Source organism: Crotalus tigris, unplaced genomic scaffold (genome assembly GCF_016545835.1).
Source record: "Crotalus tigris isolate CLP2741 ecotype Arizona unplaced genomic scaffold, ASM1654583v1 scf7180000018016.4438896, whole genome shotgun sequence".
Taxonomy (NCBI): domain Eukaryota; kingdom Metazoa; phylum Chordata; class Lepidosauria; order Squamata; family Viperidae; genus Crotalus; species Crotalus tigris.
The window spans coordinates 1,203,191-1,221,717 of NW_024096778.1; the positions used below are offsets into that span (position 1 = coordinate 1,203,191).

General features: G+C 36.2%; 1 protein-coding gene across 1 annotated transcript in view; it reads right to left on the reverse strand.

Annotated features, from left to right (window-relative positions):
• Nucleotides 1-18,527, reverse strand: part of CD109 (CD109 molecule) — a 76,219-nt gene that overhangs the window by 36,524 nt on the left and 21,168 nt on the right. Inside the window, exons 8-17 of the mRNA XM_039346638.1 lie at nucleotides 16,739-16,832; nucleotides 15,118-15,241; nucleotides 14,430-14,539; nucleotides 9,706-9,930; nucleotides 8,706-8,807; nucleotides 8,546-8,608; nucleotides 6,648-6,824; nucleotides 2,463-2,615; nucleotides 1,542-1,616; nucleotides 861-918 (exon numbers count right to left, since the gene is read on the reverse strand). Coding sequence (XP_039202572.1) covers nucleotides 861-918; nucleotides 1,542-1,616; nucleotides 2,463-2,615; nucleotides 6,648-6,824; nucleotides 8,546-8,608; nucleotides 8,706-8,807; nucleotides 9,706-9,930; nucleotides 14,430-14,539; nucleotides 15,118-15,241; nucleotides 16,739-16,832 — 1,181 coding nt within the window. The remainder of the gene's footprint in view (nucleotides 1-860; nucleotides 919-1,541; nucleotides 1,617-2,462; nucleotides 2,616-6,647; nucleotides 6,825-8,545; nucleotides 8,609-8,705; nucleotides 8,808-9,705; nucleotides 9,931-14,429; nucleotides 14,540-15,117; nucleotides 15,242-16,738; nucleotides 16,833-18,527) is intronic.

An 18,527-nucleotide genomic window follows, 5' to 3' on the forward strand; every position in this document is an offset into this window, starting at 1 on the left:
ATCTGTAGAGTTCAGAAGAGTTTTTCCTGCAGTGGGCTGAATGAAGGTCTTAAGGAAATAATTGAGTAATATGACTGCACAATTATTTCTGTAAGGAAGCAAAGCTGCTTTAGAAGAAACCTGCATGAACCCAATATTCATGGGGTTTGTATAGCTAGAAAAAGGGAAAGGTTAGGAAAAAATGGTTGGAGACCTTAATCTGCTAAAGAAAAAACCCTCCACTGATGGTTAGAATGGACAAGAAAGTTGCACAGTAGATAAGGAATCCATTGCACTCTTTCTTTTCCTCTCTTTCAACATAATATGTAAATAAGAATGAATTTAATCTAACTTTGTGACTATATTTTCTCTTCATTAGAATTGTTTTATCCCACCTTTATTACTTTATAAATAACTGAAAGTGGGAAACATACAGAATAGTCCTCCCTCCTGCTATTTTCCCCACAACAACAGCCCTGTGGGGTGGGGTGGGCTGGGCTGAGAGAGTGTGACTAGCCCAAATTCACCCAGCTGGCTTTCTTGTCTGAGGCAGAATTAGAACCCGAGGTTTCTAGCCTGGTGCTTTAATCATTAGATCAAATTGGCTTAACCACTACATCAAACTTTATTTCGAATAAAGTTATTCTTAACTGAATATTCAATCTGTCTTTGATTCTGTCATCTCCACTACTATATGGACTAAAGAGTAAACAGTATTAAAAAAGATAAATTTTGATCTCCTTTCCTATAGAAGAGTATGATGGAGTAATTAAACAGGAAGGGCCTTTATTCTGAGACAGATAAAGAAGTGCAGGTTTGAAAGTCAGATAGGTATCTACACAAGAAATGATGGATTCATTTTTTGATTTGTCTTTACTTACAATCATAGTCCTCATGTTCTGAAAGGTTGGCATCAGTCAATATCCAGAGATTGTTGTTCTGAATGCAGTACATAAATGATTTTTCAGTTTAATTACATGCAACATATCAGTATATGCTGCCCAGAGTTGCCTCAGACATGACATGGGCAGCATATAAATTTAATAAATAAATAAATGTCATTTTTTAAAATGTATTTTAGAGCACACATAGAAAAAAAAACTGTACACATATACACGGAATTAGAGGTGACATGATTGCTGTCTTCCAATACTTGAGGGCCAATCACAGAAAGGGAAGGGTCAACTTATTCTCACAAACATCTGAGGACAGGACAAGAAGCAACGGGTAAAAGGTCATTAAAGGGAGATCCTACCTGGAATGAAGGAAAAACTTCCTGATAGTGAAAGTAATTAATCAATGGAATAGCTTGCCTCCTAAAGTGGTGGGTACTCCATCATTGCAGGTTTTCAAAAAGAGATTGGACATTTGTCTGGGATAGAATAAAATCTCCTGGCTTGTGGGGTTGGACTAGAAGACCTCCAAGGTCTCTTTTCTATGTTTCTATAATACCAGGCCTCTTTATGTATGTATGTGTGAAAGAGAGAAAGATACATTCATATTGTTTCAGGAATCAAATGCATCGAGAACATGAAAATTAGCACCTACGTATACAATCGTACCTGAAAGACGCTTACAGCATTTCCACTTTCCCCATAATATGGTTTTGTATCATATAAACTTAGCTCGTGGTGTATCTGTTTTTTTTAAAAAAATAGAAATAAATCAAAGATAAAATAGTTAACCAACTTTTTTAAAAAATATTTATATATTTCAAGGAAAATTTAACCAGTGATAACAAAAATGTATTATTATCTTTGTTAATGGACCACACACATTTTTCAACTCCAGGAACAACTGGATGAAATAAAATAGGACATGGTGAATAATTATTGTATGATATTTTAATATGTCAATCCGGAAAATATGAAAAATGTGAAAAAAATCTTCAGAACAAAATCAATTCATTATGACTTTTCTCTGAAGAGAGTTATTTGATGGAAGCCTAGTAATTGAGCTGCTGTACAAGGAAGTAATTTACTAATTAAAATTTTGAACCAGGGCAGTGAAGAATGCCATCAAAGACTAAGCTATAATTAGCCATCAGTTTTATCATCAGCATACCTCTTGGAAATGTCTAAACACGTTTTATTTCTTTTTCATCACTCATTAAGAGCTAGCTGGTGATTTGTAAATGCATGTGAACTCAATACATTTGTTTTTAGTTTCCATTTTTCTTTTGTTAAATTCTCATTTAACAAAAATGAGAATTAGGTATCCTTATATATTCCTTCTTAACTGTGCATGCTTGTCAGAAAATGAAGTAAATAAATGCAAATATGTTTGATATGGAATATAAAGTTACTCAGATTATCAGAGAATGAAGTTTATTGCAAGTAAAATGAAAGATTTACATTAATACATAATATTAACTGTTTTATGGTTTCAATTTGTTTCAACATTTTAAGGAAACCAGTCACAATAAAACATAGTGCTTCTAAACCAATGCACTCTTGCAAAAGGAAAAAGAAAAAAAAACTTACGGCATCCTCTGTGATATCATTGCTTTTTCCCAACAAATTTACACTTTTGTCAATAACTAAAAGTCCAATTGAGGTTTGGGGTTCTGTCACTTTGATTTTGAGGGTGATATCCTCAGCAGGCCCAGCTTTATTTTTACTCCAATGCATATTAATCTGGGGAAAGATCAAATAGTATACATTTGAGTTAAGTTTACCTATGATGTAATTAAACAGGTCCCAAAATTGTGAAAGTATCAAACCAAATGCAGAAATCGGACAATAATACTATACATATTTTCTGAGAAAGATCTCTGGAATTCAATGGTTCTACTTTTGAGTGGAAGATCATACATATTTTCTGATAAATAGAACTATAAATTAAGAAAAAGATTTGAGGCCTGTGTGTTAAAGAAACTATTGTGTGTGTGTGTGTGTGAGAGAGAGAGAGAGAGGGAGAGGGGGGGGGGAAGAGCTTCTGATATTTTCTCTTGTGTGGGGCAAACAATACGGTAGCTCAGAAAGATAATCTGGATTATGAAAGGGCTGTCGAGCAATAGCGAGGGTTTAAAAAACTGACCATTTTGAACATAAGATGGACACCTGAAGAAAGAGAACAAGTAATGAGAGAGCAGACAAGCAATGTAAGGAAATGGAGGCCACATTTTGAAACTAGGAAAAGAAAAGAGGAAGAACAGATGGAGACAAAGAAAAAACAAAGAAATTTGTTCCAGCAGTTAACTGGCCTCTTGGTACTTTATGGCAACAAGCATTTTGCGCTTCACTTTGGTTGCACTGAATGTAATTTTAAACGACAGCTTAGCATTACAAGAACAAGCTCAAAGTAGCCCCAGGCTCTTGTGTATTTCTTTTTCTCTCCTGATAGAACTAGTTCAGAAGTCCCCATTTCTGTTTTAATATATAGCAAGAAAAAATAAGTCACTTTCTTAAAATATAAATTCTAGTTGGTTAGTTAATTACCTGTATTTAAGATTAATTGCACTTTGTCTTGTTTCACATAGCAGAGCAAGCATTGTAATTAATCAATAGTGGGTTCTTGTTTTTTTATTTTACAATATACTCTGTATGAAAGTTTTTTGGGCAGACTGAAATGTTACATCATTTTGGGTTTTTTCCCCTTGTCCTTTATTATACTGTACCATAAACAGTGAAGAGAAACTAAAGAACCTCTTGATGCGGGTGAAGAAGGAGAGTGCAAAAGTTGGCTTGAAACTCAACATTAAGAAAACCAAAATCATGGCATCCGGCCCTCTCAATTCCTGGCAAATAGATGGGGAAGAAATGGAGGTAGTGACAGATTTTATTTTTCTGGGCTCCAAGATCACCTCAGATGGGGACTGCAGCCAAGAAATTAAAAGACGCTTGCTCCTGGGGAGGAAAGCTATGGCAAATCTAGACAGCATACTAAAAAGCAGAGACATCACCCTGCCAACAAAAGTGCGTATAGTCCAGGCCATGGTTTTCCCAGTTGCAATGTATAGCTGTGAAAGTTGGACCATAAGAAAGGCTGAGCGCAAAAGAATTGAGGCCTTTGAACTATGGTGCTGGAGAAGACTCCTGCGAGTCCCTTGGACTGCAAGGCGTTCAAACCGGTCAGTCCTAGAAGAGATCAACCCCGACTGCTCTTTAGAAGGCCAGATCCTGAAGTTGAAACTCAAATACTTTGGCCACATAATGAGAAGGAAGGACTCACTGGAAAAGGGCCTAATGCTGGGAAAGATTGAGGGCAATAGAAGAAGGGGACGACAGAGAATGAGATGGCTGGATGGAGTCACTGAAGCAGTAGGTGTGAACTTAAATGGACTCCAGAAGATGGTAGAGGACAGGAAGACCTGGAGGAACGTTGTCCATGGGGTCGCGATGGGTCGGACACGACTTCGCAATTAACAACAACCATAAACAGATGTTGATGGCCCAGAAACCCAGTAACAATTTCAAGAGAAATATTTAAAATGCAAAGTAACTTACTGATGAAGGATTTATTTTTGAGGTAATTTTAAACATCCAAAGGAAAAGGAATAATTAATAAAAAGTAATAACAAATCACCTCCCATCCAATGGACAGGGGAACTGATCAGAAAGCCTCCAATAGATTGAAAGGAATTAAAAATAAAGATGATTACATGAATTAAAACAAAACTGGAGTGAACACTTTAAATATATATATATAGGAATAATAGTGGAACATCTACAAGTGTGGAATTGAAACAAATGGAGTAAAAGTTGATGCCCTAGAAAAGGAAAATCACAAATGCTATGAGAATGTTGAAAAATGGAAAGCTTGCAAAAATAGTGCAATGGGAGAAATGTTAAAATATGGGTATGGCTTGTTCACTGAATGATTGTGTAAATGTGCCCAATGCCTGGAAGAATAGTATGTAAAAAACAGCAACAGTGAATATAAAAACTTCAGGGAGATCCATTTATAAAATGTGCTTAGATTGGCAGAATTCGGACTGAAAAGCAATAAAAGGTGACAGTAAGCAACATTTGAGAAATGCATTATGGTTTTACGCTGGGCAAGAGATATACAGTCAAAATTTTTAACTTCCTGCCCTTTATGGATACATATACAAGGAATGTTTGTGGCAACATTGACGGTGTATTGATTGATGTTGTAAATATCCAGGTTATTTTTAGATGCTATACTGCTGGCTGAGGAGCTGTATGAATTGTGCAAATGTTAATTAGACTGTATCACACCATAAAGAAAACCTATCTACAAATTAATGTTTCAAAGACCAGTAAGTCACTTTTTTCAGTGCCATTGTAACTTTGAATGGTTGTATGTCAAAGACTACCTGCATATATTTATAAAACCTGTTCTAACTAAAGAGAAGTAAAAATATTTCTCTCAAAATAAAACATTTCTCTTCACTGAGAGGCTTAAACTCTTACAAAATGGACTTTTAATGAGGCAAAAAATAGCTATTTGCATAATAACTTAAACTGTGGTTGAAGCCATTAAGTGCACCTCCATAAATAAGCTTTCCTACATAGCGGGAAACTGAATTTGGTAAAACCCAGTTCTTATGAAGCTGGAATAAAGATCAGTGTATTATGCACAGATTAGCAATTGGTAAAGCAATTACAGTGTCGCTTTCAATCATTTTCTTCAGTAAGTAAATAAGCAAGTACTGTATAATGCTTTTTCTTAATTGAGTTCCCTTTATCTAGTTTTAGGAAATAAACAGAGAATAGATTAGGTTTAAGGCCATATTTATTCAGAAATACTGGAAATACAAACAGATTCACAAACTTTTAAGCACTATTGTATAGTTACCAGTTCTGGGCTACAAAAAGTTGGACAACTGTTGAACAGCTACAAAAATACAGGAAATGCCATGTGTTTGCTGCCATCTAGTGGCTGTCTGGATATCATGGTCTCAATTGAATGGGGCAGATCTCAGTCCACTCAAACTACCAGTTTTAGAAAGGTTCTTCATGGTTTGATAGAGCAGTACCTGAAGGACTGTATTTTATCATCTGTCCTTATCAATGTTTTAAGTTCACTGGTTAAAGTACTTTTTGAAATTGCTGTCACTTTGAAGCTTTTTCAGCCCTGGAATATACCTCTCTCATGTGCCAATCTTCATATATTTTTCATGACTATCAGAGATGTTTCTATTGCCTTATATATTTTGGGCCATATTACCACCCTCCTCTCCAAGCCTCCCCAAGCCACCTCAGTGCCCTTCCCACCACGGCCCAGCACGGCCACCCTGGGGCTCCAGGAGCTGCAGGGATCCGTGTGTGCCCTTTTCGCGCCGTGTCTGTGTGCGCATTTGCCTCGCTGTTTTCAGTGGCGCTTTTGGGGGATGGTCTGTACGCTATAATTCCCAAAGGAAACGTAACTCTACTGATAGAAAACACTGGCAAGGAGAATATATCTATTTGTTCAGGCACTTATTTAATTATCTATTATGTCAGAATGCTTAGTTTAAAGGTTTATGCCAGCTTTTCATAACAGATTCCTCTTTAGAAGAAAATTCTTTTTTTTAACAAGAGAAATAGCTTTCAGTATTGTCTTAATCTAACAGCTCCCTCCTTCTATGCTTTTCTATGCGTCTTTGTAAAATACCAAAGTCCATCTCTGCAGCACTGATATAACCCTATAGTCTATTAACCCAGGTGGTTTATAAAATTCCACCTCTCCATTTATTATGAAAGGAAGACTGGTATATTTACCTGATTTTTAAAAGTCGGCTGAACAGGAATATGTAGAAAATCATTTATTATTTCCCCATTATCATGCACATAGAAGACAATTATGCAAGCCATAGGATACCAAGAATTTTCTGGGGATAAACTTAATGTTGTAGTTTTCTTTTTCCCTGCATCCACAATCTGATCTCTGGACATCACCTATGAGTAAAAAAAAATACCACACCTAAAACATATGAAGCCCTTATAGAAATAAGATGAATAGGCACTTAATAGTTTCTGATCTAAACAGAAAAATATACAAAATTATTCTGTCTGGGAAAGGACAGGACGAGAAATAATAACACTGAATTTGAAATTAAAGCTTTCATCAGTTGATCATATCATCTTGGGGACAAACTGAAAACTTTTTGACTTATAAAACTTATGAAACTTTTTCTCAGATCTTGCAAAATTATAGTCTAAAAATGTAGTTGAAGTGGCTGTCTTTTTGGTGATACATGTTTAATTTAAGTAAGTGTCTTTAATCAGAGATACAAGGGAGTATTAAATGTTTTATTTCTAAAATTTTTGTTTTAAAGTGTACTTTTTATATATTAGAATTATATTTCCCATCTAATCATCAGCTTCTGATTGTAAAGAATTCTATGTTTAATAGTGGATTCTATTCCTAGCTATAAGTACTACATTAGCACTAGACTGATGTTCCTGTGTCAGAAATATAATGCTCACTGAATTTATTTAAAAATTCTTTAAATATACTAAAAGGTTGTAAAATGTATCAACTGGTGATGACTTTCAGATAGTAACAAAGCAAGCTTAAGCAGAATTGTTGAGAATTCAGATGTATAAACATGCAATCTAAGTTTCAGGATCCAAAACTGATTTGAAACAATAACAGTGTTTTTTCCAAAAAAAAAACAAAAAAAACACAATCCTATATTTTTTCAATACATATATATTTGGTAACTGTGTCTCATGAATTAATCTAGAAAGTCTTTAACTGTAGCATATATTTTTTTATTTGGCTACTCTGTGGTAAGATGGGGGGGGGCATTACATTTTATAAATAATCAATAGAAATCCTTCCTAGTTGAATGATGATATATATAACTGGTCAATCAATCAATATTTTAATTTTTTTTAAGTTCATTATTTTAACATCAGTTACAAAAATCTTCATTTTTAATTCTTTATTTAATTACTGCTATTTTCTGCATTGTTTTGGGACAGATAGACAGTGTGGATTTTGAGAGATAATCCATTTTAGTAAAAAAATTTAAACATCCTTCTTCTTCCAAACAAATCCTGCACACATGCAAATTTCTCAACTCCCAATCTCCCCAAAAGTACTTGTGTAAAAAGCAAAGCGATGCTCGTGATACCAACAAGCCAAATAACAACACAGGTTGTGCAACCATAATTCTCTACATAATTTTTCCACTCTTTCAAAAGAAGCTAGGCATTCAACTCTTCTGCTTCAGTTTTACTTTGTTGTTCCAAAGTAACTGAAGTTTAACAATATCAATGAAGGCAGGTCTACGTGTCCCAAGATAGTGTTGCAAGATCAAATCTGAGTCGGTCACCGGAACCAAAGGTTTAATCTTCCAAGCTTTCGGATGGGCTCCAGCAAGAGTACAAAAACTCGGCAGAGTAAACCTCTAGTCCCTGTGACCGACCCAGATTCGATCTAATGCTGTGCTTCAATTACTAGAGGCACAAGTGCAGCTGAAAATCAGTCCCATTAAAAAACAGCTAATCATTTTTTTGCCTTTGTTTACTTATTTCATCTGTTGCCCCATTTTTCTCCCTGAATATACCCTATCTACACGCCAAGTAAAACAGAACAAGGTCCTCAGCTTGTTTAGTAACTTTAAGCTCTGATTTTTTAAAAATAAATAAATAAAATTATTAAGATCTACCATATAATTGATCTCATTCAACGGCACGCTGCTTTCAACACTGAGTTCCAAAGGTGTCCCAACCTAGGGAAAATAAGATGTCTCAATTAAACACACCAGTCATTATGTAATACAGCTGTTTACTTTGGAAACTTGTTCAATTACTGATAGAAGCAATTACTTTAAAATCCTTGCTTGTTTTTCTAATCTGGAGATAAGTCAAACTGGGTGAGTAGAACACATCACTTATCTTTATGGAAGCTTGACTTTCCAGAAATTCAGCCTGTTAAAAAGAAAAAAGGCGAAAAAATGCACATAAGACAATAATTAAAAAGTATATCTTCCTTAAAAATGTAATAATACAGGTGGAAGACTCAACGCTTAGCATAGTTCCTCAAATACAACCCTATCCTTTTTCTTTGAATATTCATTTGAAGAAACTAAGGATGAATATTGCTAACAGCATACCTATAAGCATTTTCCGTGTTCAAACTACAGGTACAATTGAGCTCAAAATTTCTGTTGTTATGTGAAACATTTGTTAAGTGAGCTTTGCCCCATTTTATAACCTTTCTTGCCACAGTTGTTAAGTGAATCACTGCAGTTAAGTTAGTAACACAGTTGTTAAGTGAACCTGGCTTCCCCCTTGACTTTGTTTGTCAAAAGGTCGCAAAAGATGATTACATGACCTGGGGACATTACAACCATCATAAGTATGAGTCAGTTGCCAGGCATCTGAATTTTGGTCATGTGACCATGAGGATGCTGCAATGGCCATGTGAAAAATTGTTATAAGTTATTTTTTTCAGTGCTGTTGTAACTTTGAACAGTGGCTAAATGAATTGTTGTAAGTCGATGTACCCTTAAAGCAGTTTGGATTACAAATGAGCCATAGAAAACTATGGCGCTTCCCTGCCCACATACCATACTTGCCTCATCAACTTTGGGAAAGCCCAAACCCAAACCACAGTTCTTAAAGAGTTTTTAATCTAATAGGAAACTGTGGTTTAATAACAACAACAATATTCTATTGAGAATATTACAAAGCAATATACATATCTGATGCCTAGTGAGATACATTTGAGGAAGAAGACAGGCATTAAACAAATTTCCATATTGAGATTATTTTCACTGGACAGTTAAAGCTTTCCTTTAGGCAAAATGACAAGAAAGGAATATACCTTAATATGCAAAACTGTTGTATTAGCTGAAACTGGAAGCTCCATCTGAATAACCCCATCCTCTAGAACAGGATAACTTAGCTCATAAACTGTGTTCTTTTGCAGCGATTCATTTTCATCCTCAAGTATCTGATAATAAATTTTTGACTGTGTGACCGTGATTGTGACATTATTCTTTTTTTCATCAGACGTTAGTGGATGATCATCATTTCTTCTTACTTTCAACTGAAAACAAATTAAACTTTAGAAACAAAATTCTTTAAAACAATAATAACCTTTATGTAGAGCACTTATTTGAAATGGCAGTACTATCTTTGGCAGCAAGGAACCATTAGAATATCTGGTGACGTCAATGTTGCTCTAACTCTCCACCCTGAGTTGTAGAAAATAAAGGTTAATATATAAATCTAATAAATACCAAAAGAAAGAAATATTTATAGGCAATGTTTGATATGTGTATGTCAAATAAAAATACTAAATACTGTAGCCCATACTGTACATATAGACTTCAGATACTGGGTATGACTAGTTTAATGAAGAGAAGGACGAGGGGTGACATGATAGCAGTGTTCCAATATTTCAGGGGTTACCACAGAGAAGAGGGAGTCAAGCTATTCTCCAAAGCACCTGAAGTCAGGACAAGAAGCAATGGATGGAAACTAATCAAAGAGAGAAGCAACCTATAACTAAGGAGAAATTTTCTGACGGTTAGAACAATTAATCAGTGGAACATCATCATCATCATCATCATCATCATCATTATTACTATTATTATGGTGGATCATCGCACAGTCAGCCAGATGTTCAGACTGGATTTGGCATTTTGTCTACCTATCGAGTCCTTACCCAGGACCTGGGATAGGCAGATGTGGATGTTTGATGGTATTACAGGTATCGTCGCAGGATGGAAGCAGTTCCTAATAAGGCCGCCTTTTGCAATTGACTAATAGCGAATTTGTCAATACCAATGGTGTTCAAGTGGTGCTCCAGTTGCTTTGGGATTGCACCCAAGGAGCCTATTACTATTGGTACTACCCTTGCTTGCTTTTGCCACAGTCTTTCTATTTCTATTTGTAGGTCTTTGTATTTTGTTATCTTCTCCAGTTCTTTCTCGTCTATTCTGCTGTCTCCAGGCACTGCCACGTCCACTATCCAGACTTTTTTGTCTTTCTTATCGACAATTGTTAAGTCTGGGGTGTTATGTTGCAGGTGCTTGTCTGTTTGAATTCTGAAGTCCCAGAGCAGTTTAATTTTATCATTTTCTATGACTTTCTCTATTTTATGATCCCACCAGTTTTTGCTTACAGGCAAATGATATTTTTTGCAGATCTTCCAATGCACCATTGTTGCTACTTTGTCATGCCGCTGCTTGTAATCAGTCTGTGCAATCTTCTTGCAACAGCTTACCAAGTGGTCCACTGTTTCTTCAGCTTCTTTGCATAGGCGGCACTTACTGTCTGTTGCTGTCTTCTCAATTTTGACTTTGTATGCATTTGTCCTTAAGGCTTGGTCTTGTGCAGCCAGAATTAGTCCCTCGGTCTCTTTCTTCAATTTTCCTGCTCTTAGCCATTGCCAGGTTTTATTATTATCTGCTTTCCCAGCTATTTTTTTAATGTATTGGCCATGTAGTGCTTTGTCTTCCCATGCCTCTATTCTGTTCTTCATTTGGTCTTTCTTGTAGGCCAGTTTGGTCTCTCCAGTAGTTAGTAAGCCTTCCTGATATACTAATTTCAGTGCATCTTCATCATTGTTCTTCAGATATTCTTCCAAAGCCATTTTTTCTTCTTCAACCATCTGATGTACTTGTAGCATTCCACGCCCACCTATTTGCCTTGGTAGATAAAGTCTATCAATGTCACTGCGTGGATGAAGGGCATGATTCATTGTCATTATTTTTCTGGTCTGCCTATCCATTGCTTTTAGTTCTGCTTGAGTCCAGTCCACTATTCCAGCTGTGTACCTAATGACTGGGATTGCCCAGGTGTTGATTGCCTTTATGGTATTTCCTCCATTGAGTTTGGATTTTAAGATCTTCTTCACTCTCTTGATGTATTCACCTCTAATCTTTTTCTTGACTTCAGTGTGCTTGATGTTGTCAGCTTGAAGGATACCCAAGTATTTGTAGTACTCTTCCTCATCCAGACTCTTAATGTTATTTTCGTGGGGCATCTTGATTCCTTCAGTTTTCACTATTTTTCCTTGTTTGATAGTAAGTGTGGCACATTTGTCCAAGCCAAACTCCATTACAATATCTTGGCTATATATACGGACAGTGTTGAGCAGCGATTCTATTTCAGATGATGTTTTTCCATACAGCTTCAGATCATCCATGTAAAGGAGGTGGGATAGTCTAGCAGATGTTTTTGATGTTTGATAACCATGTCCTGAGTTATTCAGTATTGTTGACAGAGGAAACAGTGCAATAACAAATAGTAATGGTGATAATGAATCTCCTTGAAATATTCCTCTCTTGATATTAACCTCTCCCAGCTTCTCACCATTGATCTGCAACTTTGTCTTCCATTGTGCCATCGATTTTGCACAAATTTTCTGATGTTTCTACTTACTCCTGTTATTTCTAGGCACTTGATTATCCAATCATGTGGCAGAGAGTCAAATGCCTTTTTGTAGTCAATCCATGCTACATTCAGGTTGGTCTTCCTTCTCTTGCAGTTTTCCAAGATCATTTTGTCTATTAGGAGTTGATCTTTTGTTCCTCTGCTATTGGGGCGGTTTCCTTTCTGCTCAGGTGGAAAGAGATTGTTTTCAACTAGATGCTGTTGTACTGCATCAGCTACCACACCAGTTAGTAATTTGAAAGTTGTTGGTAAGCAGGTAATTGGCCTGTAGTTACCTGGTGTTGCCCCTTTTGCTGGATTTTTCATTATTAGGTAGGTTTTCCCAGTTGTTAGCCACTTTTCAATTTCTCCTCCTTGTAGTATATTGTTGAACTGCTTGGCAATGAGTGGGTGTATAACAGTTAGATGTTTCAACCAAAACCCATGCAGTTCATCTTCACCTGGTGCTGACCAATTTTTGATTTTCTTTGCTCTTTTTTCTACCATTTTTGTTGTTATTACTAGTTCTTTCATTTCAACTTCTGTTTTATTTGCATCCACCTCTTTTAACCAAGCCGCATCCTTGTTGTATTTCTTTGGGTTATCCCATATCTGCTTCCAGAACTGCACTGTTTCTTCCTTGTCAGGTACTGACTGATTCCTTGCAGTTTCTCCATTGATGGATTGGTAGAAACGTTTCTGATTGGATTGAAATTGGAGGTTCTGCCTATAGTTTGCAATTCGAGCTTCATATCTACTGATTTTCCTGGCTATAGCTGTTATTTGTTGCTTTATTATTTCCAGTGCTTCCTTGATCTTCCTTGTTTCTAAGTGGTATTTCTTGATTAGGTATTCTTTGGTCTTCTTGTTCTTCAGCTTCTTTTCTTTCATCTGTTCTAGCTTGCTTGCATGTGATCTTAACTTGCTGATCTTATTTTCTAGTCTAACCTTCCATTTTTCTGGTGCACTGTTTGTTTGTTTTTCTTTTTTGTTGATTTTGCATCCCAGGTATTCTGTTATAACTGCAGCTGTGCTGTACATTAGTTGGTTTGTTTCTTGCAGTGAATTGGTGCTTATACTTGCTATTGCAGTATTTGCATCTTTTAATGCTTGTGCTAGCTGTTTCTTTGGAACAAGCTTCAATGCAGGTAGCCTTATTCTGTTGTTTTTGTGCTGTTTTAGATGCTCAATTATTCTTTGTTTCAATTCTTTTATTTCTTTAGTTAGAGGGTTTTGTTCTTCCTGAGGAAGAGGTGCCTGGTTTCCAAATGAGAACAGTTGTATATCTCTGCTGGATTCCTTCACTGCCAACTCCCCCTGGTTTGCCTCTACATTCTGAATTACTTCTTGTAAGGCTTTGATTTCTTTGCCCTGGGTAAACCTTTGCAGTTCGTCCAATTCTGTTTCTGTAAATACTTTATTTCGTGTTATAAATCGGCGTTGATCTGCTAGTCTCTGTTCTGTTATTTCTGATTCTGGATGTTGTTCTTTCCAGAATTGGTGCATTCGTTTTAGATATCCTCGTCTTGTTGGACTTGATCTGTAGTAACAGATCATTATTTCTTTGTTTTCCATCACTGTGTATCTGCGACGGGTAAACACCTTTTCTTCCAGTAGTTCTGCAGCTGCTGGCCCTGGTTGCTCAGCCAACAGTCCTGAGTCCTGTAACCCATTTTTCACCAGATATCCAGGAACTCCAATATCTAGTGCGGACCTTGTTAACCCGGGCGATGTCCGAGCCGGTATGGCATTCTGAAATTTACGTCTCACCATATTTTTTATGGGAGAGACACTCTTTGTCTGACTCCTCTGATGAGACCTGTCCAGTATGGTTGAACCTCTGGCATAGCTCTCATCTTCCTCAGAGTACACAAGCCCCACAACCACGTCAAGGTAGTGCCTCACTGGGGGACTATTATTATTATTATTATTATTATTATTATTATTATTATTATTATTTGAACATATCAAATGGGAAAAGAACATTTTTGGCCTCTTTTGTTTTGGTGTGGAAGGAGATTTTGAGAAATAAAATGGCTTCCTTAAGACTTGTAGCTAAATCATTTAAGTCTTCTAAACTTTTTGAGAATTTAATTCCATCTTTCTGATGCATCTTTCATTCAATCCATTTCTGAAAAAAGCAAACAGTAAAACAACACTACTCACCATAGCAATGAAGTTCAGAGAAGGCTTCAAGAATCTTGGATACTCAAGAAAATCTAATGCATAATCATGTGGCTGTGAAAATACTGTAGCACTTGCATTTTGGGAGATTCCTGTTATAACAATCAGAGATTTTAAAAATGATACACCAGATTTATTTGTTCTTCACTGAAGCAAGGCAGCTCATACTTATTATTCTAAGTGACAACATTCTTTGATTAGATTCACACAACATGCTAAGACTAAAAACAAATCGCTTAATGTCTTAGTGTAATATGTCATCCTAAGCCTTGTGTTTTGTTGATAGTTTATGGTTTAGCATAATAGTAGGTGGTATGTCCTTATCTCAGTTTCCAGAGCCTTTAAAATTATGAAATTTAGCTGCAAATGACCAATTTTAGGCGACAGATTTTGTTAATGAGTAAAATAGGTAGAACAAATCCCATCAAATGTCCCCCTCCAAAAAATAACAAAAAAGGCCCTCGCCATAGCTATAAGCTATGGTACCTAAATTAGAATCACCATCCCTCCAAATATCAATTGCTAAGAAATATGAGTGTGATTTAGTAACTGTACTCATATTGTCCATGTGGAATTTTGACTCCCAACAGTAAAAAGATATAGCAGAATTAAATATGTCTTTGATTTGATCTCTTCCAATGTTCTATAAAAGCCACATTAAACAACATACCTGTAAGAGATTCTGTAACAACAGCTGTAATTTCTATAGGTGCTGGGTGCAATAGATCCTCATCTCTGACAGTTATATCTTTTATCTCTGGGTTCTCCAGTGTAAAGTTCAAAGAACCATTAATCTTAGATCAGAAAAAATATATTAATCCTGTTATCTTTGAAGCAATATTAGATCAGATTTTCACACTAGCCCAGGGGTAGGCAACCTTGGCTCTTTATGACTCATGGACTTCAACTCCCAGAATTCCTGAGCCAGCCATGCCTATCCCTGCATTAGCCAGAACATCTAGATCTGTTCTTCTTAACCATATATCACTGTTACATTTTATTTTTGATGCTTTTTCCATACACAAGTTTATATGAACTGGGATGTATCTACACCGCAATGTATCTATCCACTATTCTTCCTTGCTAAAACTGAGGAAAATGATATGCAGGTTCTGAGGTTTTGCTTGATAAAAAAAATACAGGAAACCAGAAGTTACCTTTAAGCTTCTACGTTTTTATTCAGCTGAACAAAGACGGACTTCTCTAAATGAAAGAAGCCCTGAATGACAAGAAATCCTTGTATTTATTCTGATTACATAAGCAACCCATCCAGCAAAGCTGACACACATAAGATAAAGATTTCACCCAATAAATCTGGCACACTGTAGATAAGAAGGGAGAAAGCAGAAGTAGCTAAACATGTTCCCTTTTGGGCGTTTCCCTAAAGATATCGTATGTTCTCGGGTGGGTTAGGACATGGGTGTTTTCCTTGCTATACTTTCATGACCCTGCATCCAGGACTCTGCAAGTGACCAGAGAGAGAAGGGCCATCTGTACGTATTCACAATTGATACTGTCCCCTAAGTCCTGGTCATCAAAATGATGGGAAAAGACCCAGAGATTTATTAGCATTGTATTCCCCTCTCTTGGCATAGCTACAGTTTTACAAGATACTTGTGGAAAGAATAGCCATGACAGCTGAAATGTCATAAAGCTGATACAAAATTAAAATTAGAGGATTGTTTTCAAATTATCTCCATATTTACTACAGACGTTAGACCTTTTTGGGGTGGTATCACCTTTAACATTTGTTTTAAGAGGGCTCAAATCTTCTAGATTTTGAACTGGTCTGCACAAACCATGGCAGTAATGGCTAGGCACTTGGTTTAGCAAGTCAAAGCCAGAGTTACAATTTAAATCTTGTTTTAAAAGAAATCAGATTTTACAAGGCAAATAAATGTAAAATATCATACTTCTGAAACAGATAAACCTAACCCTAATCCTTCACGTAAGTTTTTTCCTAAAACTCCTGCCAATAAGCTATCATACATGGTCTCCAGCCAACCTTAATTCCAAAACTCTGAAATGCCCACTGCATGTGAATATAGGTCAGTTCTGAGACAAAAAAGCAAGAAATAGAAAAACATGCAAAAAGCTTTTTTTTAATTTGTTCTAATAAGGGCTCAAAGTAGTAGTATGAGGAAGAGGAAGAAGCTATTCTGGATCAGAAAACAGCAAGGAAAATAGAAATACCACCGGATAAATCACTAGAAAATGTTGAGCGAGGGTGGGCCATGATGCACAATTTTCCTGAAATGTAAGTATATTGTCAAGAACTGAATATGGCTCACCTCCATTATTTTAGTTATCTTTTTGTTTTGTGCTCGAAACAATGAGAAGAAATCAATAGTGACCTTTCCTTTCATTGATTTTCCATATACGTACCTGAAATGAATACCCAAAACACCACAAAAAAGGATCAGTTGGAAACTGTTTGTTTCAAAAGACAGACTGAAAGCATGTGATAACCTACCATGTACTTAGTATCCTGGACGGTTTAATTTGGAAACAATGGTTTCCTTTTTTTTTTTTTCCTCTCAGCTTTTTCCTTTTGAACATCTTTTCAACAGCATCCAATCACAACTTTTTATCCCCCTCCTTTCAATCCATGCAGTCTTTGTCTATATATTTGTTTTGCAATTTGATTATCATGTTTTCCTTTGCGTATGCCCAAACAGCTTCACTTTTTAAAGTATGCCATTCTCACAGCAATCAACTTTTATTTTTCTTCCGTCTTGCCCAATCCTCACATCTGTACAGGAGGACGTACATCTGTTTTTACTTATTTTGATAAACATTAATTCCTCCTTGCTGCCAGCATTTGAACTTAAAAGATGCACAGCTTGATACACCTGCTCTAATTTTTCACCATTGATGGTTAACTTGCAATCATTCACTCTATTTTCCTAACACTCATCACACTGGGCTGGTGTATCTCAGGGACCACCTCTGCCCAATTACATCTGCCCTTCCCATTAGGTCCAGCAAAGATATATGCTGCAGGTGCCATCTGCAAAAGAGATTCATCTGGAGAAACCCAGAAAACAGGCCTTTTCCATCATGCTATGTGGATCATTGTTCCCCTTGAGGTGAGACTGGCTCCCATCTAGGACATCCTTCCAGAATTCCCTTAAAACCCAGCTCTGACAGCAGACCTGGGGGTCTCAAGGAGATGGAGTTTTAATGAGATTGCTGATTATTTTTAACATAATTTTTCTCCACTGTCTTGTTAATATTATTGATGTCTTTTAATTGTGTTGTTTTAATATTTTGTTGCATAATTGTTTTTACTATAAGCCATCTAGAGTGGCTTTATTTTTTTACTATAAGCTATCTAGAGACAGCTATATAAATGTGATAGATAAATGAATCATTTTTTTTCATTGCACATTCCTACATACCTATTAAGCAAACAGATCATACTCATCCTTGTTGTTTCTCCAAATAGCTCAGTCATATCTCCTATACTCTCTCATCTTGTCTCAGCCATCCATTCATATCGTCTATCATTCCCCGTCTCCTTCCTCTTAATTTCACCAATATAGAACTATTTTTAATTAACTGGTTCATTAATTCTCTTTAACATTTACTCCTATTACATTACAATTACAGTCATCAAGCTGTAGTTGTAAAATAGAGAAGGCATAAACTAGGTTATCAGTCCCAACTGTATCTGTGTCACAAGTAGCTCTACCATTTAATAATCTGAATATTTGTCTGCTCCTGCCACTGTGCATAAGGCAGAATCTTAATCTATAAAATATTGTGCCAGCCAATATACTATTGCCCATATTCCATCAAGTAGCAAGTTATTATTTATTTAGCATATGGCATCTACAGAAGTCATGCAATCACTGATATACCAATTTAGTTTAAATAAAGCATCAGATTGTACATACACACACACACTTTACACACACACACACACATACACACTCACACTTACACACACAGCGGCAAGTATATGCAATGTACTGATGCATACTCTGGATATTTTTTGCTGCCACCACACAATAATGAACTGTTTTTACCTACTTATACTCCACCTCTTCCAAAATAAGAGAAACATTCTAATGTAGA